This window comes from Salvia splendens, unplaced genomic scaffold (genome assembly GCF_004379255.2).
Source record: "Salvia splendens isolate huo1 unplaced genomic scaffold, SspV2 ctg187, whole genome shotgun sequence".
Classification (NCBI taxonomy): domain Eukaryota; kingdom Viridiplantae; phylum Streptophyta; class Magnoliopsida; order Lamiales; family Lamiaceae; genus Salvia; species Salvia splendens.
Genome location: NW_024598826.1, coordinates 21630 through 47984, shown reverse-complemented (window position 1 = coordinate 47984; position 26355 = coordinate 21630). Strand labels below are relative to the sequence as shown.

The window sequence follows — 26355 nt, the reverse complement described above, 5'->3', positions numbered from 1 at the left end:
TAGAAGATGTGCATGTGTTCAAATCATAACCATTATATACTATTTGATGTACTATTTGTTGAGATTGTGAAGTTCATTAATTTATTTTTAATGATTTAAGGCTTGAAAAAATTAGGCCAAGTAAAAATCGTGCCAAGTTTTTGACAAATCTTATTAAAATGGAAGTGATACTTTGCATACCTATTTTAAGATATTACATGTTTGTCTTAATTACTGCCACCTTATAGACCATATTTTATTTAAATCCATCTGTTAATTTTCTGTTATCACTTATTGTTCAAATTTTTTCAGGTCCATTTAGTCAGTAGGTTTGAGAACTATGAGAACTATGTGAGGACAAAATAATAATATAATCCCAACATAATATAAAATATTGGATAAATTGAAAGGTTATATTGGTTTCTATGAATTGTTAAAGGTTTAAGTATGAAGTTCTTTACAAGGGAAGAAGTTCTTAGTTTCTTTTTTTTTTGGTACACATTATCTGATTTCAGTTTCTATGATTCATATATCTCCACTGAATTTAAAAAAAATCTGCAATACTTAATAGTTGTTCATAAGAACAGATTACAGCTTCAACTTCAGGTAAAAAATAGTACACCTTACAATCATCTTTATTTTAATTGTCCTCAAGATATGTAGCTGTTTCATCAAAAAATTTATTTCACCTGTTTTTTTTATGGCAGTTTATAAATCTGTTAGAAGTCATTTGAATATATACACAAAATTAGAATGAATTTTGCAGATTTATGTGTGACATTGCATTTTACTTATTTTATTAGCTTTTGAATTATTTTTCCTTGCATCTTCCTTAATTTTGAAGTTACTTTGTTTTTTATTTTATCATATGTGTTCTTGCTGAAAACCAAAATCAATAGATTAGTATAATTGGGATATCATCTAAATGGCTACGAATTACGTAGATATGTTCCTCTGTAGATAATTGTTATTGGAAATTTTTCGACAAACATGACGACATCTTTGACTTAGTCTATTTTTTAAACGATTAAGGATAATATTTGAACATGCAATCCCTTACTAATTGAATACAGTAATATTCGGAAGAATATGTAACCTTTCTGTAGTAGGTTTGTCATAAGCAGGCTAAATCCATTCCCTGGTTTTAAGCGATTTGAAAGTGCAATTTTTCCAAAAAAGGTCAACGACAGATATAGCTTCTATCTTCTAGGGTTTTTCCGCTTGGGCGTCTTCTGATGGCTTTTTTGGGGTAGTCGGTTTTCCATCATTTGGAATGGTGGAAAACCGACCGATACAGCGCCGAACCTTTAAAAAATGGAAAACTTGTGAGAATCGTTTAGAATTCAGAAATTGTGTGTATATAGTCAAAATTTTCGATGCTTTTCATCGATCTTACATGTAATCATACTGGAATTGTCGACGAGTGTATGACTGGAGAAATGCCGTGACGATTGAGCGATACGTAAGTTAGTCCTTCATACTACGGGGAAAGAGTATTAGTTGAAGTCAATGCTTGCTTCTGTCGCCGATTTTGAGAGTAAATCTTTCCAGCTAGGGAGGCGGAAGATTGGGCACCGCATTTGAGAGATGAAGCTAGAGTTTCAGCAGTAATGTGTCGGCGTGTGGGAGGAATGAATGAGTGTATATTATATTGTTTAAATACCTAAGTACGTTAATTCTGATTATCACTAATTTCAGGTTTATGTAATTTAGTTGAAGTATGGTTGGAATAATATATTTGGGTTTATATAATTGTCGAAAGTTTGGGCTATATATTTTAGTTTAATATGATGCTATATAATCGTGTTTTTTGGGCAAGTTAATTGAGTTTTTTTGGGCCCAGTTTTTTTTGTGTTTTTATATATTGTGATGTTATTTTAGTTAATCGTTATGTTAATTGTTAATAATTAAATTATATAAATTGTTTAAAATTTGAAAAAAATTATATAAACTTTTTTAGGGAAAGCTCTGGCAACTCTCTCGGCCAGCAGCCGAGAATGTTGTGAATGCCACCATTAACTCTTCATATCTTTGGAGTAGTTGTACAGTATTGAGGTTGACCAGAAACATGAGACTTTTGAGTGTCGAATCTTCTGTTGAAGCTTCTAAGTTGAAGGAATTTCTTCTTGGGTTGCTTCTATAGGTGATGGAGTTGTTGGTGGTCTGAATGATGGTGAAGTCATTATTGATCTTCCCTTTGACATTGTACTGTCTAATGCTGGAGATCCTCTTAAAACCATTGTTGAGAAGATTTATCCTTCTTATATGGATCCTGAAGAGTTGAGCAATTGTTTGCATGATTGTGCTATACTTGCTCCCACGCTTGATGTTGTCGATCAGGTTAACCAGTTCATGATTTCGATGTATCAGTCTCAGGGTCGAGTATGTTTGAACTTTGATAGCATTTCAAATTCAGATTCCACATCGAATGGTTCTACTGAGATACATTCAGTTGAATTTTTGAATAATTTGAAGTGTTCAAGTACACCTAATCATGAAGTGATATTGAAAGTTGGAACTCATGTGATGTTGTTAAGAAGCATAGATCATTCTAATGGTTTGTGTAATGACACTAGATTGATAATTACCCGGTTAGGTGATTATGTTTTGGAGGCCTGTGTCTTGGGGGCATAATATTGGTCATAAGGTTTTGATTCCGCGAATGTTATTGATACCATCTGATTCAAGGCTACCTTTCAGATTCCAACGATGCCAATTTCCATTGGCTGTGTCATATGCAATGACCATTAATAAAAGTCAAGGCCAATCTCTGTCCTATTATTGGATTATTTTTAAAAAAACCAGTCATAGGCAACTTTATGTTGCTATATCTAGAGTCACAAGTCGTGAATGTTTGAAGATTTTAGTAGTTGGGTATGAGAATGATAGTAGAAGTGATTCTACTCTTAATGTTGTTTACAAAAAAGTCTTTCAAAATGTATGCATTACTGGTGTCAGAGAGATGTTTGTAATGATTTTATTGAGAAGATGTTTGAATTCTATGTTTTGTTGATCGAATTTATAATGAACTACTGTTTTTATTTTTTCAAATAATTTTATATTTACTTTGGTATTTAGTATTTCTCAATCTTTTGTTTGTATATCCTATTCTATTTCTTTCCCTCATGTCCTTTCGTTACAGTAGATTGATGTAGAAGTATGTTTTTTAAATCTTTATAATCTTATGAATACAACATTTAAATAGTTTCTATTCTTGATTTGCAATTATTAGTGATATTTTGCTATATATTCTTTATTTTGATTTAATTAATTTTAAATATATTTTTTTAATTTTTTGAAAATTATTTAGCTCGTGCATAGCACGGGTGTAACACTAGTTTACCAAAATGTGTTACATTTAAGACATAACGAAAAATATACTATACTCTTAATATTTAAAAAATCATTTTTATATTGTTAAAGCACACCAATGCAAAAATATATTATTACATCAACTTAGATACTAGTTGTGTTAAAACTTAAAATGCTAGCAACAAAACTGAAAGTCATTTCGAGGAGATGAGATCCTCTACTTTCCTACCCATCTCACTAATTCAAGGTAAGCTTGATCAATAATCAAACTCTACTTCCTATCTCCTATTGTTACAATGGTATTATCCAATTAATTTGAGATAAATAATATAGTCCAATTCAGTAAGAGTAACACAAAAATACGACTTAGAAGTACTCAAACTCAACATAAGAAGAATCAGAAGAGCTTGTTTTGTTCTTGTCCTGCCCCATCTCCGGAGCCTTCTTGTCTGTAGATTGCTTTGCATCCTTAGAGGCAAACTGCCCAAAGTCCACAGGTTCCGGGACATACGGCGGCGCCCCACTTCTCACCAGAGCCCAATTCACCCCTTCGAAGAACGGATGCTGCTTGATCTCGGTGGCGCCCCTCTTGTACGCAATCCTCTTCTGTGGCTCCTTCACCAACAGCCCCTTTATGAGGTCCTTTGCTGTTGCACTCGCCTGTGAACTATCCGGGAACTTCAGCGCCTGCCCCACCACATTGAACAGCGTCGCGCGGTTCCCATCCCCCTTGAAAGGCGTTGTCCCGTGCAGGAGCTCATACAAGAATATCCCAAAAGTCCACCAATCCACTGCACTCCCGTGCCCCTCTCCCCGGATGATCTCAGGAGCTAGATACTCATGCGTCCCCACAAAAGACATGGAGCGTACGTTCGTTGGCTCTGCCATCAGCTCAGGGAGCCCATTCATGTTGTTCCCCAGCCCAAAGTCTGATTTTGATTTGCGGTTCTTCTTAGGCAGGAGGCGCGGGAAGAAGGATGAGGGCTGAGCACAGCCACGCACAGCGTTCTCATCGTTCAAGATGCTGCCATTAGCAGCAGCATCTGCGGTGCTCGCGTCATGAGTGGATGAGGACTTCACCAGAGTGGGAGAGACAGAGCAGCGGAGCGAGAGGTCGAAGTCGGATAGCATGATGTGCCCCTCTTCTCTCACAAGCACATTCTCCGGCTTTAGGTCCCTGTAAACGATTCCCAGCATATGCAGATACTCGAGCGCCAACAGCACCTCTGATGCGTAAAATCTGCACAAACACTAATTTTCCAATACACATTTTGATAGAGAGCATATAAAGTAGGAAGTTGAAACACAACCTAGAAGCTTCCTCTGTGAAATGCTTGGCAGGCTGCTTCTGCCTGAGAGAATGAAGGTTGCCTCCACTGCAGAACTCCATCACCAAGCAATAGAACTTCTCTGTCTCAAAATACGTATACAAGGTGGGCAAAAAGGGGTGGTCGAGAAGGCCAAGAATCTCCCTCTCCGTTTGAGCTCGAAGCAGTTTGTTTCTACTAGCTAGAGAGCTTTTATCCATAACCTTCATGGCAAAGAAGGCACTTGTCCCTCGCAGTTCGACAAGGTAAACACTCCCAATGTCTCCATACCCTAGCCTCTTGAGCAGTCGAAAGTTGGTCAGACCAAGCGGGGAGTCTTTGGAGGATGATGAAGAGATGGCATCCCAACGAACATCGCCACCGGTGTGGGGCCTGAGAGGCGCACAGGAACCATCCAGACTATCGCTTCGAGCACTAGCGTTCCATCCCTGGCTCATAGTCGACTTTGAATTAGGCGACGGCACCATTGTACTCGACTGATTCCCAGGGCCCAGGGCCGCCATTGGATTCCCATGACCATGAGCATGAGAGCTTGGAGGCACAGTTAGGGATTCACAGGGCACAACACGTCCAGAATGACCTCCTCTCTTCGCCTTGGGCTCTGAATTCGTCTTCAAACCCTCAGATGGATCATGCTCTGTCTTTTCATCAGAGGGTTTCGTCTGCAATTCAACCATAAATCATTCAAATCTACACTGAAATGCAGTTTTTGCCAGCCATTCTAATATGCACATATGCTTCATCCAAAAATGAATTTAAATCAGGTATACAATAAACAGTAAAAACATCAAATACATTCATCTCTTTCCAAATCTTCAAAATTCAACATAGCTAGGAATCATTATATGATCAAAATAGATGTATTGTGGAGTTATATATATTAACCTCATTCATGTTTCCGCCTTGGGATCAAGGGATACTGCAGCTTTCTTTGCACGGACAAAATTCTGAAAAAAAACAGAGCAAAAAATCGATTTATTGTGGTTGGTCAAACATGAGCAGATTGTGATCATCTATTCATGCAATTTGCAACCGAAATCCCTAACAAATTGCAATATCTAACGTGAAAATCCATACCTCTTCAATAACTTGTGCCAACTAATCAACTTACTAACAATTTCGCGAAATGATAATTCGACAATCAATTTCGTCGGATTAAACGTCGTTTTAAGAAACTCCTTTAGCTCTAATCGTGATGGATTGTGGTTTTCGCGATTAAAGCGGTTGTTGCGGACAACAATCTGGGGACTTGAAAAGAGGAGGAGATTAAGGTCGAGTAAAAACGGAATATCCATTTATATGTGATCTGAAGAAATTGCTTAAATTTAGAGAGAGATGAAGAGAGGGAAAGGAGAGCAGCGGTGAGGGAAGGATTGAGGGATACGGGAGAATCGCCGCTTCAATCTCCGAAATAGTGGTGGGAAATAATTCTTCATATTCTTATTTCGGCCTCAGTTCTTTTCAGGAATCCATTTCCGCTCCTTGTGTTTTGAATATTGCTGTTTCGGAGTCCTTATCTTTTTTTTTTCTTATTATTTGCGAAAATGGAAATTCTAGTACAGGAATAAAGATTCTTTTCCCCAAAAATATGTTGTATATTTGTAATAGTTTGCCCCGTTAAAACTGAAATATTTTCCTTTTTCAGTTATTCATTTAAAATAAAACGTTTTTTTAGAATATAAACAACATCATATCTACTTTTTTCTCATTTTTACTTTACTCTCTCTTAATTAACTTACAAAACAACACTATATAAAATCTCGTGCCCAAAAAACTAATATTTCATATTTATTGAGACGGATGGAGTATAATATATTGGAAATAGTTCAATGGTACTACTAATATACCCTTATCTTATACGAAGTACTAGTTCTGTCTCACTCAAGATGTACACATTGTTAAATGACACATGATTTTATGAAGAGTTATTAGATAGAGTAAGTAGAGAAAAAAAAGTAGTTGAATATTTTAATAAAGAGAGAGAAGAAAGGGATTTATTTCCAAATATGAAAAGATGAACATTTTGAGTGAGACAGACTAAAAAGGAAATGTGAACATCTTGAGTAAGACTAAGACGGGGGAGAACTCTTTTATTGTTTAAATCATGTTTGAGTGATCGATTATTAGTACTACCAATTTTAATATTAAAAGATCTTTCGTAACATGTGATTAGAAGTATTTTTTTAATATAATATGAATGAGTCATATAGGAGTGCTTTTTCTAGATTATAAATTCCAAATTTTCCAAATATTTTTCCATTATATATTTTATTCAAATGTCCTCACAAAATTTAAATCTGCGTAGAAAAGATTCAAGCAGTAAAATTAGGATTCAGAACATATTAATCTGTCGATGAAACAATTTTAGCAATATTAAGCTTACTACAGAATTCTTTGCGAAAAATATTTGTATACGTTTGTTATAACTAAATACCATGTATTTTTATATAAATTCCACCCAATTTCATTAAAATGCCACTCCTCACTGGAATATGCCATGTCATTGTCATCTTACGAAAAAGCAATGTCAGGATGAAACGATCATGGAAGTTGTGCATCAAGAATGTCATGTACAGCTGGATTCAACCAGTGATCAGCCTATTGAGATGACGTCCAAACGCTTTGAAAAGACCACCAATGTCTTCATCTTCAAAAGATCTTCGAGCGAGTATCTTACACGCCTCAATCAGAGCCCGATGGAGGAAGTTATGGCCGTTTTACGAAAGCCGCGCAGTGCAGAAAAGTGCCACCTGGACGGGTGACTTTCAGCCACCAAAAGCCACCCGAACGGATGACAAAACTAAAGCATGGCAGGGTCAAAAGTTTCCACCCGGACGTGTGACTTTCGACCACCAAAAGCCACCCTGACTGGTGACAAAACTAAGGCGTCGACGATCCGGTGGGATTCCACCCGAACGGGTGTCTCAAGGCCACCTAGTCCACCTGGCCGGGTGGCTCACGCAGAGGCTAGTTTTTGTGGGTCTTTCTTGGAATTTGGGCCTAAGCTATAAATAGCACATTTTCTCATTTTAGAGGGGGTTGAATATTGAATTAGAATCTTGTGAGAATTATTTTCTCGATCGTGAGAGTTTTTATCTAATTCCTAGTTTTCTAGGTTGTTTGATCATCAATTGATTCAATCAAGTATGATCATCAAGTATATGTATGCATCAAGGGTTTGTGAATTCCTTTGAGTAGTGGAGCCATTAGTTGAATCTAGTATGTTGAAGATTGCTTAAAGTATTTTCTCCATCAATGGATTTAGCTAATATTAAATTCACACTTCTTCATTTCTTATCTCCCATCAAATCATTTTGGATTTAATTTTTGAAGGCTAGATCCACCCTATCCTTTTTTGCGGTTTTTGTGTTTTCTTGTTCATTTACAAGATCATTCACCATCTAAGGTATAAATCTTGGGTTGATGAATCTCAATATACATGGATCCATATCAATGGAATTGTAGGAGCATTCACAATGGAAGGGAGGGCCCTTCCATTCCACGTCAGCATTTTACTCAAGAGCCTATCTCCCTGCAATGGAAGGGCCGCTCCAAATGGTCTATCCCACTTCCATTTTATTTACACATCATCACTATTTTGTTTTAATTTTTTTTGCACTTCTATATTTAATACGATATCAAATTAAATAAATTTAAGTGCAAAAATATTAATATGCAAATCTTCATTGAATTACAAGATTGGAAAAAGTGTAGAAAAATGAGAGAAGATAGCATGTTGGTGTGATAAATGTAAAGAATGGGACTTGGGGTATCTATAGTAGATAAAAATAGAATAAAAAAGTTTTAAAAAATTAAAAAAGGGTTGGGGCCGATGATCGGCCCAATCCCCGCAATTGGTGGCCGATCATCGACCATTGTGGAACGGCCAAAACCGATATACCGGCCATATGGGGTGGGGCTATCATCGGCCCATTTTCTGCAATGGAAGGTCGATCGAGGCCGATCGGAAGGCCTCGAGATCGGCCCTTCCATTGTGAATGCTCTAAGTGATTGCAAAATTAGAAGAATTTAAGAGTTCGATAGTTAGAATTCAGTGAAAGTCGAGGAATTAACTGACAAATATTCATAAGTTAATTGATTTATCATAATAGTGGTTACTCTCGGTCACAAGTTATTTGAGTTACATTTCACTTGAGTTGTCATAAATTACTTGAGTCATTTCTATTTTTAATTAAAAACAAAAAATTCAATCTCAATTATTTTATATTTTCTCCTACTTATTTTATCTTCTCTCCTACATTATTTTATCTTCATTTAACTTACTAACACAACTTTCTCAAATTTGAAAAGAAACGACTTCAATAATATGGGACAGAGAGAGTGAAATTTTTAAATAATTATAGTAGAAAAACAAAATATAATAAGACTAAAATGTAAAAATAAAAATTATAAAAACATAAACAAAAATTACAAATAGTAGAAAAAACAGATTAACTATAAATGAAACTATTAATAAACTACTTCTCCATCTCATAAAAATTTTCATATATTTTCCATTTTATGCTAAAAGAAAACATTAAGTACTACTCTCTTTGTCCCAAAAAGCTTGTCTCATTTTTCCATATCCGTCCGTTCCACAAAATTTGTCACATTTTACTACTTTTTACCATTTTTTATAGTGGACCCCATATAATAACTAACTCATTCTCATTCACATTTTGTTTTAAAACTAATGTATAAAGGTAGAATTCACGTTCCACTATATTTTGAATTAGCATTCCATTACATTTTTTAAAACTCGTGCCCACTCAAAGTGTGCCAAAATTTGTGGGACGGATGGAGTATATTTCTTACTCTCTATTACTTTATATTCTCTTTATCTCTCTACTTTATTCTTTACTCTACGTTATTTTCTTTCCCATTAACTCAATAAATATTAATTTATTAAATCTCGCAACAAAAAGAAATCAATTACATATGGGGGACTGAGGGAGTGTTTCTTTTCGGTCGTTCAAAGATACTTGAACCATTTACTTATTTAGAAATTTTTTTATTACTTTACTTTATTTATTTTTCTCTTACATTATTGCAACTTAACTTTAACTATCAATTTCTTAGATTACTTGCACAAAATAATGAGTATAAGAAAAATACAACTAAAAAAGTGTAGCACCCCGGAAAATTGTGACTTTTTATTTTATTTTTTTTATTTGATGGCTTATTTTATTTCAATTAATGTGGATGTTGAATAAGAATTTCTTTTGTGGAAATTGAGTCTCCATGTGTTTGAGTTAATTATGTAAAATTAGTTGTTGTGGGTTATATGAGTTAATGTGATTAAGCTTCCAATGTGTGAATTAAGTTAAGTGTGATCATGCATATATTTCTAGCCATATTATTTGGAATTTTCGGCCCTCCTATCCATTGGAAATAATACTTTCTTTCTTGGATTTAATTAATTGCTTTGGGATATTTATCTAAATTAAATCCAAACCAAATTATCCCTATGCTATTCTACATAATTTTCGCCCATATGCCTTTCAATTACTTGTGGGATTAATTTATTTGTTACCTATTTTGTGGGAGTCTTTTCCTACAAGAAATTACCAATTTAAATCCTATTCTTATTTAATTGAGGATTTAAATATATATTTTTTAAAATACTCCCCTAGTACGCGTCCCTTTTCCCTATTTTCTGTAACGACCCGCTAAGCCGATATTATTATAAACTATATTATTAGCTTGATTATTTATATAAGTAAATTTTATGCGATTAAATCCGAACTGCGATAGATCGTCATTGTTGTTTGTTTTTGACGTCAGGTAAATGAATAGAACATGTAGATATATTACACATATATGAATATAATAAATTTAATAAATAAATAAATAAGATCCCAAAATGAAAATTTTAATGCCCGGTACATTCAACAAAAATCCAACAAAATTAAATTTATACATCCTGCGTTCTAGGAAAAATCGGATACTTCAACGAGGACAGCCACGAGCAGGAACCGAGTATACCTACACCAAATTAAATGAATAAGTAAACAAATCCTCAAATAATTAAATTAATAAACAAATGAAAAGAAAAAAACAAATCAAATTAACTAACTTGGTCACCAAGTTTCTCAGATATTTTCCTCCTCAAATCTCTCTCCATACTCCATAAATCTCTCCCACACAAGAACCAAGAGATTTGAGAATCAGGAGCCCTCCATTGCCTTACACCAAATTAGGCATAGAAGTTCTAAACTCAATTCAAAAGATGAGATAACCCTTAGCTAAATTACAGCTTCCGTTGCCTGCCGAGGCTGCCACAAGGAGTCAAGAGCTCGACTATAAATACCACACCCCCACCTCCTCTCCTCACCATTTTCGACCCCTAAAAATCCACAAGTAACGGAGGAGCAATGAGGGAGGAAGGAAGTGGCAGCGCGAGAGGGCAGCCCGTTAAACCAAGAGGAATCACCAAGCCGAGGTAATCTCCCAACACCATCCTTTGCATCACATTAGAAATCCCACATGTAGCTTGAAATGTTAGAACCATAGATGAGACCTTAGATCAATAGCTAACTCATGGAACGAATCAGTAACAAGGCATGAGAATAAAGTACCAAAATGAGTTATGAAACCATAAGCCATCTCTCGGACAAAAATAAGTAGCCAACATCTTAGTCCTTAGAACAAAGCTACTGCCCAGAAACTAAAAGTTTAATAGACCAAGTTTTAAGAGGATAAGAAAGGGATAGGGGACTTAGCTAAATTCAAGGGGCTGTCTGGCGACGAACCGGCGGCGACGAGCAGCTTCCAAGCTCTCGGACAGCAGCTGCCCCGAGCTCGCAGCATCGCGGCAAGACGGAGGGGAGCTGGAGCGAAGGTAGCAGCAGCCGTCGGTAGGAGCTGCTCGACGGCGAGAAGCAGCGACAAAGACGGTGCTCGCTGGCTGGTGTGAGATGTTGACGGCGGTAGCTCGAAGAGCAGCCGCGACTCCTGCTGTGAGAACGGCGGTGGCGGCAGAGCGTGTACCGGCGCTGGACGGTGGAGGCAGCACCACTGAGAGCTCACTGTCGGGCTGAATACGACGTTGGGGTCTTGACCGGGTAGAGAGTCGACGGCGAAGAGAAAAGAGAATAGAAGGGAAGAGGATTTGCAGGCGCCGCTACTGGGTTGTCCTCAAATTAGGGATTTGCAAGGAATTGGGAAGGAGAAAATGAGTAAGTATTGTAGGTGATGAAGAATGGGTTGGTACCCATTTTTATTAAATATTGTTGGGCCCTAATAATTAATTGGTATAATGGGCTGTTTTTATTTAAGGAAGTGGGCCGACTCTCTAATTTAATTAGGCCAGGAAGTATTCTTATAATTGTTGAATGGGTTGTGATGAATTAAACAATTGGGCTGAAAATTTAATATTAGTTTGGGCCGAGATTTTAATTGTTGGGTTGGAATTAATTTAAGGAATTGAGTTTGGAGCTTAATAAATTAATCCCTTAATAAATTACTAAGTTTCTGAATAGAAAATGTTGAAGCTGGAAATGCGAAGGACCGACCGGCGTCGCCCGCGACGCCTCGGGCGACCGCTAAGGAAATAGAAAGAAAGAGGGAGACGGAGTTCTCAAGTCACAGAACTAATTAAGTTTAATAAAGAAGTGCTATTAATTAAATTTCCCAATTTAATAAATTTAATTAATATGCAAGTTTCTAAAATTTTCTAACGGTGAACAAACGATAAAAGAAATAAAGTAGGGGCATGCATTCCTATAAGTATGTGAAATTCTCGAGTCTTATTAGTACGCTGTGATATTTTCAAAAGGGTATGTTCGCAAGTAAAGTCGGAACGAAAGATTCAAGTTAAGGGAACTAAACGATCAAGGTGAGCTTTCTTATACGAAAAATACAAATTGTGTTTTGTGAAAACATGAACACATGTTCGTGATTTTTAAAGATGTTGTCTTGCCATAAATGTTTTGTGTATGATGCCTATCTGTTTGGCTAAGGCCAAGTGACTTATGAATGATGGTATATGTGAATCGATTCGATTTTGAGTCCTGGTAGGGTGGTGTCTCTACTTGGAACCTCTGACCGTGAACGGCAGAGAAGATGACCGTGGAAGGTGGCCACCTTCCCGGCACATGGAATCCTCTGACATGATGGGCAGAGAAGGTGACAGTGCGAGAACACCATCTCGACGGCACAATGTGATCAGATATGGCTAAGTACCGGAAAAGGGGGTTGCAACCCAATGTGATATTTTTAGTAAGCTCGGGTCTTTTCAACAACACCCCGAGTGTTACTGTGATGATGGCTTGACAATATTTTCAAATGTATATGTGTAATTTTCGGCAATGTGTTCACTGAGTACTTTTTGTACTCAGCCCTGCATATATTTCTAAATGTGCAGGTTGAGCAGCGAAGTGGTGGAGGAAGTGCTATTGAGACAAGACATTTAATTCAGTTAGATTTTGACTCTCGGAGGTTCATGTCTTCATACATGGAACCGCATTCATTTGCTTCCGTTGTGCATCTTAAAAGACTCAAGTCTATTTTGTTCAAAACTCTGATTTATTTCGAGCTATTCCCATTTGTTTCGGGCTGTGGTTGTGTTGTGTTGATTTTCCCCTTTCTTCCCCGCTTCTTTAATCATCCCCTAGTCGCGATCAACCGTGTTTTCTATCCTTAGAAAATGCGGTCGTGACTGAGTGGTATCAGAGCATTCTTTCTAGCCCTGAACACGAGAGTCTTCTTTGAAAATCTTTGGTCTAGCCTTGTTCCACTAGACTGTCTAATCGATGAAAATGCTCTTAGCACTCCCACCAATCGCGCTCAATGAGGAAAAATGTAACTTGTTATTTTTTTTCAAAAGAAAATCAAGATGTTTGAAAGTTTGAAATGGAGAAATAACTCATGCAGTTAATTTGAGTGAACAGATGAAAATACTGAGTTTAAAGAAAGAGTTGATGTTTCTTGATTTGGTAGCGTGCTTAAAGAAAGAGTTAGTATGTCTTTTCTTGGCTAAAGACTGTGAAAATATGAATAAAAGAAGTAACTTTCCTGAATGGAAAAAGTTACTGAAATATGAAAGTATAACGTATATGAGTCCGGTACCAATTGTTGAAAAGATGTCTCTTTTTGAGTTTGTGAAATGATACTTTTTTTTTGAATAGTCATTGAATCATGTTGCTAGAATGGGGAAAATAAAATTTCCAAGAACTTAAAATACTTAGTTATGTGTTTCTTCTAGAACACAATATGAACTCGAACTTAGAAGTACAGTATGAACATTTCTCGCTTTCCCGAGCGACGAAAAGAAAGTATGCGATAAGAAAGAAACTTCGAGAAAAGCAATACTTAGACTCTCTGAATTCTTGCCACCAAACTCCTATACTCGGAGCTGCTTTATTTATAGCCTTCAGAATGAACATATTTCCCTAAACTATTGTCTCTTCAATGATAATATATTCTTCAAAGATCATTAGTAGACATTTAGTGTTTTCAAATGTGTTTGCCGACATTCATTAATTTATAAAGGATAGTCATCTCTTTTAATCCCACCATAATTATTCCATCATGCTTTGAGCTCTTTAGCAACTCCAAGTCTAAAGTAATTTGCTCTCTTCCCAAACTAGTTTGCTCTGGTTGTCTTCTCTACTAGTTAATTTCCGTGATTTGGTTACAAACTTTGTAATTCATTAACATGATATAGTATCACGATGTTGTTGACCCAAAAGGGTAGTTCATTGCTATTCTTCTTTTTCTCAAATCCACTTGAGCCCAATCATTTTCAGCCTTACTATATTGGAGCAGCCATCTGGTGAGACCTTAAACCTTTAAAATTTGACCCTTTATGTTTTCAGACATACATATTGACAAGCTCTTTGTTTTACATGAGTATTCTTATCTTCTGAATTCAAATATGACTATTGTCTCTTGAGTTGAGCTTTTCTGCAAGCTCCATGTTAAAGTTGACACATTGCTTCTCCTTGGCTAGTTTCCTCTTGTTGCCCTCTTTATTAGTTAGTTTCCCTGAATTGCTTATAAACTCTAAAATTTCGTTGATATGATCTTCTATCACAGTGTTGTCGAGCAAATTGCAATTGTTTGTTTTTTCTCTTCTTTTCAAATCCATTTGTAACCAACCATCACAGGTCTTCCTGTTATCATCTAGGGATACTTGAAACTTTTCTACTTCACTGTTCATTTTGATTATATTGTTGGCAACCTATTATTGACATCTACATTCTATTCATCATACCCTCACTTTCGCAATTTATTCCATCTGGCAAGCTCTTCCCACAATAAAATTTCCCAAGCTCTATGGGTATAGCTCAAGCCCTTTGAAGTTGTATCTTTTCTTTTCTGGGAATGAGCATAATGAGCTCAATTGAGCCTAGTCTTTGCACTTCATGAAAACCTTTGTTGCAAGCTACTGGTGAAAGTTTGTGGTAAACCAAACACTCATGTAATTGAAATAATTATAATCGTTTTATTTTCATCGTTACCTTGGAGCCTACCAAAAGCAAGAACGATTCGAATATTTCTCTTGGAATCCCAAATTCAGTTCCTATCAAAGATAAAATGGTTAGATCAACTCTATATTTCCTAGCGCGAGACCCTCAAGGAATGCCACACATTGACCACTGCAGAAAACGCAAAAAAAAAATCATACGCCGACGAACGTCGAATCGAATTGAAATTTAACATCAGAGATAAGGTCTTTTCGAAAGTATCCCCTTCCAAAGGAATAACCAGATTTGGACTCAAAAGTAAGCTAAAACCACGATTTATTGGATCTTATGAAATTCTGGAGGAAGTGGACCCAGTAGCATATCGCTTGGCATTACCACCCAACTTTGGAAACGTACACAACATATTCCACGTCTCCCAACTTTGAAAGTACGTGTTCGACCCAAAACATGTGATTTGCCACGAAGAAATCACACTAGATCCCGACCTGGGTTACGAAGAAAAGCCGGTGGAAATACTAGATCGAAAGGTGCAACAGCTTCGGAATAAGTCGATTACTACAGTAAAGGTTTTGTGGAAAAAAAAAAACCACGGACAGGAAGGGGCAACATTGGAGCTAGAGGAGAAAATGAAGGAGAAATATCCCGAGCTTTTGTTTAAATACATCCTAAATTTCGGGACGAAATTTCTTTTAAGAGGGGTAGAATGTAACGACCCGCTAAGCCGATATTATTATAAACTATATTATTAGCTTGATTATTTATATAAGTAAATTTTATGCGATTAAATCCGAACTGCGATAGATCGTCATTGTTGTTTGTTTTTGACGTCAGGTAAATGAATAGAACATGTAGATATATTACACATATATGAATATAATAAATTTAATAAATAAATAAATAAGATCCCAAAATGAAAATTTTAATGCCCGGTACATTCAACAAAAATCCAACAAAATTAAATTTATACATCCTGCGTTCTAGGAAAAATCGGATACTTCAACGAGGACAGCCACGAGCAGGAACCGAGTATACCTACACCAAATTAAATGAATAAGTAAACAAATCCTCAAATAATTAAATTAATAAACAAATGAAAAGAAAAAAACAAATCAAATTAACTAACTTGGTCACCAAGTTTCTCAGATATTTTCCTCCTCAAATCTCTCTCCATACTCCATAAATCTCTCCCACACAAGAACCAAGAGATTTGAGAATCAGGAGCCCTCCATTGCCTTACACCAAATTAGGCATAGAAGTTCTAAACTCAATTCAAAAGATGAGATAACCCTTAGCTAAATTACAGCTTCCGTTGCCTGCCGAGGCTGCCACAAGGAGCCAAGAGCTCGACTATAAATACCACACCCCCACCTCCTCTCCTCACCATTTTCGACCCCTAAAAATCCACAAGTAACGGAGGAGCAATGAGGGAGGAAGGAAGTGGCAGCGCGAGAGGGCAGCCCGTTAAACCAAGAGGAATCACCAAGCCGAGGTAATCTCCCAACACCATCCTTTGCATCACATTAGAAATCCCACATGTAGCTTGAAATGTTAGAACCATAGATGAGACCTTAGATCAGTAGCTAACTCATGGAACGAATCAGTAACAAGGCATGAGAATAAAGTACCAAAATGAGTTATGAAACCATAAGCCATCTCTCGGACAAAAATAAGTAGCCAACATCTTAGTCCTTAGAACAAAGCTACTGCCCAGAAACTAAAAGTTTAATAGACCAAGTTTTAAGAGGATAAGAAAGGGATAGGGGACTTAGCTAAATTCAAGGGGCTGTCTGGCGACGAACCGGCGGCGACGAGCAGCTTCCAAGCTCTCGGACAGCAGCTGCCCCGAGCTCGCAGCATCGCGGCAAGACGGAGGGGAGCTGGAGCGAAGGTAGCAGCAGCCGTCGGTAGGAGCTGCTCGACGGCGAGAAGCAGCGACAAAGACGGTGCTCGCTGGCTGGTGTGAGATGTTGACGGCGGCAGCTCGAAGAGCAGCCGCGACTCCTGCTGTGAGAACGGCGGTGGCGGCAGAGCGTGTACCGGCGCTGGACGGTGGAGGCAGCACCACTGAGAGCTCACTGTCGGGCTGAATACGACGTTGGGGTCTTGACCGGGTAGAGAGTCGACGGCGAAGAGAAAAGAGAATAGAAGGGAAGAGGATTTGCAGGCGCCGCTACTGGGTTGTCCTCAAATATAGATTTGCAAGGAATTGGGAAGGAGAAAATGAGTAAGTATCGTAGGTGATGAAGAATGGGTTGGTACCCATTTTAATTAAATATTGTTGGGCCCTAATAATTAATTGGTATAATGGGCTGTTTTTATTTAAGGAAGTGGGCCGACTCTCTAATTTAATTAGGCCAGGAAGTATTCTTATAATTGTTGAATGGGTTGTGATGAATTAAACAATTGGGCTGAAAATTTAATATTAGTTTGGGCCGAGATTTTAATTGTTGGGTTGGAATTAATTTAAGGAATTGAGTTTGGAGCTTAATAAATTAATCCCTTAATAAATTACTAAGTTTCTAAACAGAAAATGTTGAAGCTGGAAATGCGAAGGACCGACCGGCGTCGCCCGCGACGCCTCGGGCGACCGCTAAGGAAATAGAAAGAAAGAGGGAGACGGAGTTCTCAAGTCACAGAACTAATTAAGTTTAATAAAGAAGTGCTATTAATTAAATTTCCCAATTTAATAAATTTAATTAATATGCAAGTTTCTAAAATTTTCTAACGGTGAACAAACGATAAAAGAAATAAAGTAGGGGCATGCATTCCTATAAGTATGTGAAATTCTCGAGTCTTATTAGTACGTTGTGATATTTTCAAAAGGGTATGTTCGCAAGTAAAGTCGGAACGAAAGATTCAAGTTAAGGGAACTAAACGATCAATGTGAGCTTTCTTATACGAAAAATACAAATTGTGTTTTGTGAAAACATGAACACATGTTCGTGATTTTTAAAGATGTTGTCTTGCCATAAATGTTTTGTGTATGATGCCTATCTGTTTGGCTAAAGCCAAGTGACTTATGAATGATGGTATATGTGAATCGATTCGATTTTGAGTCCTGGTAGGGTGGTGTCTCTACTTGGAACCTCTGACCGTGAACGGCAGAGAAGATGACCGTGGAAGGTGGCCACCTTCCCGGCACATGGAATCCTCTGACATGATGGGCAGAGAAGGTGACAGTGCGAGAACACCATCTCGACGGCACAATGTGATCAGATATGGCTAAGTACCGGAAAAGGGGGTTGCAACCCAATGTGATATTTTTAGTAAGCTCGGGTCTTTTCAACAACACCCCGAGTGTTACTGTGATGATGGCTTGACAATATTTTCAAATGTATATGTGTAATTTTCGGCAATGTGTTCACTGAGTACTTTTTGTACTCAGCCCTGCATATATTTCTAAATGTGCAGGTTGAGCAGCGAAGTGGTGGAGGAAGTGCTATTGAGACAAGACATTTAATTCAGTCAGATTTTGACTCTCGAAGGTTCATGTCTTCATACATGGAACCGCATTCATTTGCTTCCGTTGTGCATCTTAAAAGACTCAAGTCTATTTTGTTCAAAACTCTGATTTATTTCGAGCTATTCCCATTTGTTTCGGGCTGTGGTTGTGTTGTGTTGATTTTCCCCTTTCTTCCCCGCTTCTTTAATCATCCCCTAGTCGCGATCAACCGTGTTTTCTATCCTTAGAAAATGCGGTCGTGACTGAGTGGTATCAGAGCATTCTTTCTAGCCCTGAACACGAGAGTCTTCTTTGAAAATCTTTGGTCTAGCCTTGTTCCACTAGACTGTCTAATCGATGATAATGCTCTTAGCACTCCCACCAATCGCGCTCAATGAGGAAAAAGGTAACTTGTTATTTTTTTTCAAAAGAAAATCTTGATGTTTGAAAGTTTGAAATGGAGAAATAACTCATGCAGTTAATTTGAGTGAACAGATGAAAATACTGAGTTTAAAGAAAGAGTTGATGTTTCTTGATTTGGTAGCGTGCTTAAAGAAAGAGTTAGTATGTCTTTTCTTGGCTAAAGACTGTGAAAATATGAATAAAAGAAGTAACTTTCCTGAATGGAAAAAGTTACTGAAATATGAAAGTATAACGTATATGAGTCCGGTACCAATTGTTGAAAAGATGTCTCTTTTTGAGTTTGTGAAATGATACTTTTTTTTTGAGTAGTCATTGAATCATGTTGCTAGAATGGGGAAAATAAAATTTCCAAGAACTTAAAATACTTAGTTATGTGTTTCTTCTAGAACACAATATGAACTCGAACTTAGAAGTACAGTATGAACATTTCTCGCTTTCCCGAGCGACGAAAAGAAAGTATGCGATAAGAAAGAAACTTCGAGAAAAGCAATACTTAGACTCTCTGAATTCTTGCCACCAAACTCCTATACTCGGAGCTGCTTTATTTATAGCCTTCAGAATGAACATATTTCCCTAAACTATTGTCTCTTCAATGATAATATATTCTTCAAAGATCATTAGTAGACATTTAGTGTTTTCAAATGTGTTTGCCGACATTCATTAATTTATAAAGGATAGTCACCTCTTTTAATCCCACCATAATTATTCCATCATGCTTTGAGCTCTTTAGCAACTCCAAGTCTAAAGTAATTTGCTCTCTTCCCAAACTAGTTTGCTCTGGTTGTCTTCTCTACTAGTTAATTTCCGTGATTTGGTTACAAACTTTGTAATTCATTAACATGATATAGTATCACGATGTTGTTGACCCAAAAGGGTAGTTCATTGCTATTCTTCTTTTTCTCAAATCCACTTGAGCCCAATCATTTTCAGCCTTACTATATTGGAGCAGCCATCTGGTGAGACCTTAAACCTTTAAAATTTGACCCTTTATGTTTTCAGACATACATATTGACAAGCTCTTTGTTTTACATGAGTATTCTTATCTTCTGAATTCAAATATGACTATTGTCTCTTGAGTTGAGCTTTTCTGCAAGCTCCATGTTAAAGTTGACACATTGCTTCTCCATTGGCTAGTTTCCTCTTGTTGCCCTCTTTATTAGTTAGTTTCCCTGAATTGCTTATAAACTCTAAAATTTCGTTGATATGATCTTCTATCACAGTGTTGTCGAGCAAATTGCAATTGTTTGTTTTTTCTCTTCTTTTCAAATCCATTTGTAACCAACCATCACAGGTCTTCCTGTTATCATCTAGGGATACTTGAAACTTTTCTACTTCACTGTTCATTTTGATTATATTGTTGGCAACCTATTATTGACATCTACATTCTATTCATCATACCCTCACTTTCGCAATTTATTCCATCTGGCAAGCTCTTCCCACAATAAAATTTCCCAAGCTCTATGGGTATAGCTCAAGCCCTTTGAAGTTGTATCTTTTCTTTTCTGGGAATGAGCATAATGAGCTCAATTGAGCCTAGTCTTTGCACTTCATGAAAACCTTTGTTGCAAGCTACTGGTGAAAGTTTGTGGTAAACCAAACACTCATGTAATTGAAATAATTATAATCGTTTTATTTTCATCGTTACCTTGGAGCCTACCAAAAGCAAGAACGATTCGAATATTTCTCTTGGAATCCCAAATTCAGTTCCTATCAAAGATAAAATGGTTAGATCAACTCTATATTTCCTAGCGCGAGACCCTCAAGGAATGCCACACATTGACCACTGCAGAAAACGCAAAAAAAAAATCATACGCCGACGAACGTCGAATCGAATTGAAATTTAACATCAGAGATAAGGTCTTTTCGAAAGTATCCCCTTCCAAAGGAATAACCAGATTTGGACTCAAAAGTAAGCTAAAACCACGATTTATTGGATCTTATGAAATTCTGGAGGAAGTGGACCCAGTAGCATATCGCTTGGCATTACCACCCAACTTTGGAAACGTACACAACATATTCCACGTCTCCCAACTTTGAAAGTACGTGTTCGACCCAAAACATGTGATTTGCCACGAAGAAATCACACTAGATCCCGACCTGGGTTACGAAGAAAAGCCGGTGGAAATACTAGATCGAAAGGTGCAACAGCTTCGGAATAAGTCGATTACTACAGTAAAGGTTTTGTGGAAAAAAAAAACCACGGACAGGAAGGGGCAACATTGGAGCTAGAGGAGAAAATGAAGGAGAAATATCCCGAGCTTTTGTTTAAATACATCCTAAATTTCGGGACGAAATTTCTTTTAAGAGGGGTAGAATGTAACGACCCGCTAAGCCGATATTATTATAAACTATATTATTAGCTTGATTATTTATATAAGTAAATTTTATGCGATTAAATCCGAACTGCGATAGATCGTCATTGTTGTTTGTTTTTGACGTCAGGTAAATGAATAGAACATGTAGATATATTACACATATATGAATATAATAAATTTAATAAATAAATAAATAAGATCCCAAAATGAAAATTTTAATGCCCGGTACATTCAACAAAAATCCAACAAAATTAAATTTATACATCCTGCGTTCTAGGAAAAATCGGATACTTCAACGAGGACAGCCACGAGCAGGAACCGAGTATACCTACACCAAATTAAATGAATAAGTAAACAAATCCTCAAATAATTAAATTAATAAACAAATGAAAAGAAAAAAACAAATCAAATTAACTAACTTGGTCACCAAGTTTCTCAGATATTTTCCTCCTCAAATCTCTCTCCATACTCCATAAATCTCTCCCACACAAGAACCAAGAGATTTGAGAATCAGGAGCCCTCCATTGCCTTACACCAAATTAGGCATAGAAGTTCTAAACTCAATTCAAAAGATGAGATAACCCTTAGCTAAATTACAGCTTCCGTTGCCTGCCGAGGCTGCCACAAGGAGCCAAGAGCTCGACTATAAATACCACACCCCCACCTCCTCTCCTCACCATTTTCGACCCCTAAAAATCCACAAGTAACGGAGGAGCAATGAGGGAGGAAGGAAGTGGCAGCGCGAGAGGGCAGCCCGTTAAACCAAGAGGAATCACCAAGCCGAGGTAATCTCCCAACACCATCCTTTGCATCACATTAGAAATCCCACATGTAGCTTGAAATGTTAGAACCATAGATGAGACCTTAGATCAGTAGCTGACTCATGGAACGAATCAGTAACAAGGCATGAGAATAAAGTACCAAAATGAGTTATGAAACCATAAGCCATCTCTCGGACAAAAATAAGTAGCCAACATCTTAGTCCTTAGAACAAAGCTACTGCCCAGAAACTAAAAGTTTAATAGACCAAGTTTTAAGAGGATAAGAAAGGGATAGGGGACTTAGCTAAATTCAAGGGGCTGTCTGGCGACGAACCGGCAGCGACGAGCAGCTTCCAAGCTCTCGGACAGCAGCTGCCCCGAGCTCGCAGCATCGCGGCAAGACGGAGGGGAGCTGGAGCGAAGGTAGCAGCAGCCGTCGGTAGGAGCTGCTCGACGGCGAGAAGCAGCGACAAAGACGGTGCTCGCTGGCTGGTGTGAGATGTTGACGGCGGCAGCTCGAAGAGCAGCCGCGACTCCTGCTGTGAGAACGGCGGTGGCGGCAGAGCGTGTACCGGCGCTGGACGGTGGAGGCAGCACCACTGAGAGCTCACTGTCGGGCTGAATACGACGTTGGGGTCTTGACCGGGTAGAGAGTCGACGGCGAAGAGAAAAGAGAATAGAAGGGAAGAGGATTTGCAGGCGCCGCTACTGGGTTGTCCTCAAATATAGATTTGCAAGGAATTGGGAAGGAGAAAATGAGTAAGTATCGTAGGTGATGAAGAATGGGTTGGTACCCATTTTAATTAAATATTGTTGGGCCCTAGACGTCACCACGGTTCCGGAACCGGCGGTTCACGGTTCGGAACCGCCGGTTCCGGTTCAATAAATTGATGAACCTGAACCGGCCCGGCCAAGGTGTGGCGGTTCCGGTTCGTGAACCGTGGAACCGCCGGTTCAAGTGAACCGTGGAACCGCCGGTGATTGGCCGGTTCCGGGCCGGTTCGGCCGGTTCGGCGGTTCGTTTTGATTTTTTTTTTTTTTGCATTTTGTAAATTGTAATTCAAGTTTAAAATGTAAAAAAACTTGCGTAAATAACATTAGAATGAAGCGATGTACAAATGTAATTTTATTGATACAAATTACAACTTCAAAATTACAAATTACAACTTTAAAATTACAAATTACAAGTTAAAATTTACAAATTACAACATAAAAATTAGAAATTACAACTTCAAAATTATAAATTACAAAAGACTTAAAGTCTTCATTACAATTTACAAAATTACATATTCGAAATAAAGGGGAGAAAAAAGAAATAAAGGAAAAGGACTTGAGCTCAACTTAAATTTAAACTTAAATTTAAAATTTAAGTTGAAATATAAGTTGAGATGCCTACGTATCCTCAATGCTCAATTGCATTTTGGAATCAAAGTCCACGTAGTTCTCTTACCTTGCTTACCTATTTGGCTTGATCGGAAGTATTGGCGCCTACTCTTCTTCGTCGGGGAAGTAGTCTTGGTCGGGTTGTACTACTAGTTTGTCCCAATCCGGTTCTTGGTCTCTAATTTCGGCGGAGCACCAATCATCAAGTAACATGGTGGCTTCCATGTTTTGTCCGGTGAGCCTACTTCTTCGGTCGTCCAAGACGTTGCCTCCAACACTAAAGGCGGACTCGACGGCGACAGTGGAAGCCGGAACCGAAAAGATCTCCTTGGCCATTGATGCAAGGATGGGAAAATCTTTCTCGTGTGAAGACCACCAATCTAGGACGTCGATTTGTTGGGGAACGGGACCTCCTTCTTCCTCATTGAATGAAAAGTGTGAGTCTAAATATAAATCTAACTCACTTACCGAATGTGCCGTCCTTCCTCCGCTGCTGAAGGCGTATAGGTCCGCCAATTGGGATTGGGTGTCGGGGTCATCAACTTGGAAGAAGCCAAAGTTCTGTGTTTGACGGGGGGGTCTAGGTCGAACTTGGTGGGTAGTGTTGTACTTGACTTCGTAATCGTGAAAGAGAGACCGCAAGTCGAACTCAAAATTTCTTTGGAGGCTTGGGAGGTGGGGGAGGTTTATTTGGAATGTTTGGGCAAGGTTTATGTAGTTGTCGTCGTCGTCAGTTTGCAAAGCTCGGAGTGGTTCAAGATCAATAGAAGCTAAACTGTTGTAATAAAATTCTAAAATTTTGAAAGTACCAACTAGTTTCCACTTTGGATCCAAAACTTTGGCAAGCAAAAAAACTGTTGGGATCTCATTGAAATACTTGAGCCATTTTTCAACCATGTAATATAAAACACACATAAGCTCAAGATTGTTTGCGGAATTTTTCATTGCAGTTTTAAAACCAAGTGATATGATCATGCAATGTTCTAAAACACGAACGGATGTGCAATAATACACACCCGATAACTCCATAGTTGCACTTCGAAAATTTTTGAATAATTTAAATAAACTCAGGCTTTGTTCCCAACAAGAAGATGTTAGATATAAATCATCAACAGGGTAAGTTCTATAAAAATCAACTAAATAGTCTATATGCTCCATTGTAGATTGCAACATGTCATATGTAGAGTTCCATCTAGTAGAAACGTCTAAAGTAAACTTTGTGTACCTTATTTTCTTCGAGTGGCAATACTTCTTCCACGCCTTGCCAATTTGAGGCTTCCAGTGGATCAAGGATACAGCTGTAGTAATAGGTTGAATATGTCTTTGCCATAAAGACAAAGCATCTTGTACACATAAGTTTAAAATATGACAAATACATCGTTGATGAAAATACTTACCACTTATCACCGGGGAGCAAGCCGCAATTAAATCGGATATACTTGCGGTGTTGGCGGTTGCGTTATCAAAACCAACCGAAAATATCTTGTTGCATAACTCATACTCATTCAAAACTTGAATAATTAAAGAAGCAATTGCTTGTGCGGTGTGTGGGGAAGGAAATTGTCTAAAACCAATCAAACGTTTATTTAAAGACCAACTATTGTCTATAAAATGACAAGAAATACCCATGTAAGAATTTCGTTGGAAAGAATCCGTCCACACATCGGAGCAAATATTAACTTTGTGCCCCAAGGTGGATAGACTCTTTGCAATTTCCATTTTTTTTTCAAAATACTGCCGGTTGTTAGATCTTTGAGCAGTAGAGGGGGAATTCTTTTTGCAGCAACATTAAAAGCTTGTTGCATAGTCATTTCATATTTTCTGTCATTAAAAAAATTGAACGGCAAATGTTTCATTGCCGCCCATCTTACCATGGTATCGGTAGTATTTTTGGGATCGTATTTAAATAGTGGCGTACCTGTTTGAGACGATGAGCCGGCGGGGAAGTTGATTTGGGTTTGGGATCTAGAATGCCCAAATTCCACGGGGTGTTTTGCCTTCAAATGGCGTGTGAGAGTACCATATCCCCCACCGATTACAAATGGATAGACTTTATCGCAATAGTTGCAATAAGCTTTGAACTCGCCTGTCTCCACGGTAGTGGTCGAATCATCAGGATTAGAAATTACCACCGGGACCTTCTTGTAATGTTTGGTGAAGATGTCGGATTTCAACTTTGGAGGCATCTTCTTCTTTTGTCTCCCGGAAGGAGGAGGAGCTTCGGCCTCCTCGTCATTTTCGCCAACTTGGCCGGCGCTAGAAGGTGGGAATTGATGCGATCCATCGTCGCCTTCGTCCGATGATAGATTCACATCGTATTCGAAACGCGAATCCGAATGTGGCTCTTCGTCGCCGAGGGTGGCAAGTAACAAGGCCGCATTTCGATCTTCTTCCTCCTACGAGAATTATACACATTAAAACATATCATATAACATATTAAAACATATTAAAACTTACTAAAACATATTAAAACATATAAAACTTACTAAAACATATTAAAACTTACTAAAACATATTAAAACATATTAAAACATATTAACATATTAAAACTTACTAAAACATATTAAAACTTATAACATATAAATCAAAGGAAGGACCACGCTGAGGCATTCCACAATAGGCCATCTTGCACAAGGATATAAGAAAAGGCGGTAGTCCGCACATAATCTTTTTCCGAGCAAGTATACCAAATGGTGCTCTCAAATTAAAGACTTATCATATAACATATTAAAACATATTAAAACTTACTAAAACATATTAAAACATATAAAACTTACTAAAACATATTAAAACATATTAAAACATATTAACATATTAAAACTTACTAAAACATATTAAAACTTATAACATATAAATCAAAGGAAGGACCACGCTGAGGCATTCCACAATAGGCCATCTTGCACAAGGATATAAGAAAAGGCGGTAGTCCGCACATAATCTTTTTCCGAGCAAGTATACCAAATGGTGCTCTCAAATTAAAGA

General features: G+C 37.7%; 2 protein-coding genes and 3 long non-coding RNA genes across 5 annotated transcripts; 1 reads left to right on the top strand and 4 right to left on the bottom strand.

The window, feature by feature from the left end:
• Positions 1-2122: 2122 nt before the first annotated feature.
• Positions 2123-2613, top strand: LOC121789254 (the record flags this gene model as incomplete). The annotated part of the gene is made up of 1 exon (XM_042187753.1): positions 2123-2613. A coding segment is annotated over one exon (491 nt), but the record flags the coding sequence as incomplete, so codon positions are not given.
• Positions 2614-3367: 754 nt separating this feature from the next.
• On the bottom strand, positions 3368-6022 carry LOC121789253 (serine/threonine-protein kinase AGC1-7-like). The gene is made up of 4 exons (XM_042187752.1): positions 5697-6022; positions 5505-5566; positions 4602-5281; positions 3368-4531 (listed from the first exon to the last, which is right to left on the bottom strand). The coding sequence occupies exons 2-4, from the start codon at positions 5511-5513 to the stop codon at positions 3658-3660; spliced, it is 1563 nt and encodes a 520-aa protein (XP_042043686.1). The 5' UTR covers positions 5514-5566; positions 5697-6022; the 3' UTR covers positions 3368-3657.
• A 4414-nt stretch (positions 6023-10436) lies between these two features.
• On the bottom strand, positions 10437-12241 carry LOC121789257. Its single transcript, XR_006048006.1, has 2 exons — positions 10696-12241; positions 10437-10604 (listed from the first exon to the last, which is right to left on the bottom strand). It is a non-coding gene; the product is annotated as an uncharacterized LOC121789257 (long non-coding RNA).
• A 3672-nt stretch (positions 12242-15913) lies between these two features.
• Positions 15914-17717, bottom strand: LOC121789255. Its single transcript, XR_006048004.1, has 2 exons — positions 16173-17717; positions 15914-16081 (listed from the first exon to the last, which is right to left on the bottom strand). It is a non-coding gene; the product is annotated as an uncharacterized LOC121789255 (long non-coding RNA).
• A 3672-nt stretch (positions 17718-21389) lies between these two features.
• On the bottom strand, positions 21390-22820 carry LOC121789256. Its single transcript, XR_006048005.1, has 2 exons — positions 21649-22820; positions 21390-21557 (listed from the first exon to the last, which is right to left on the bottom strand). It is a non-coding gene; the product is annotated as an uncharacterized LOC121789256 (long non-coding RNA).
• Between the last annotated feature and the right edge of the window lie 3535 nt (positions 22821-26355).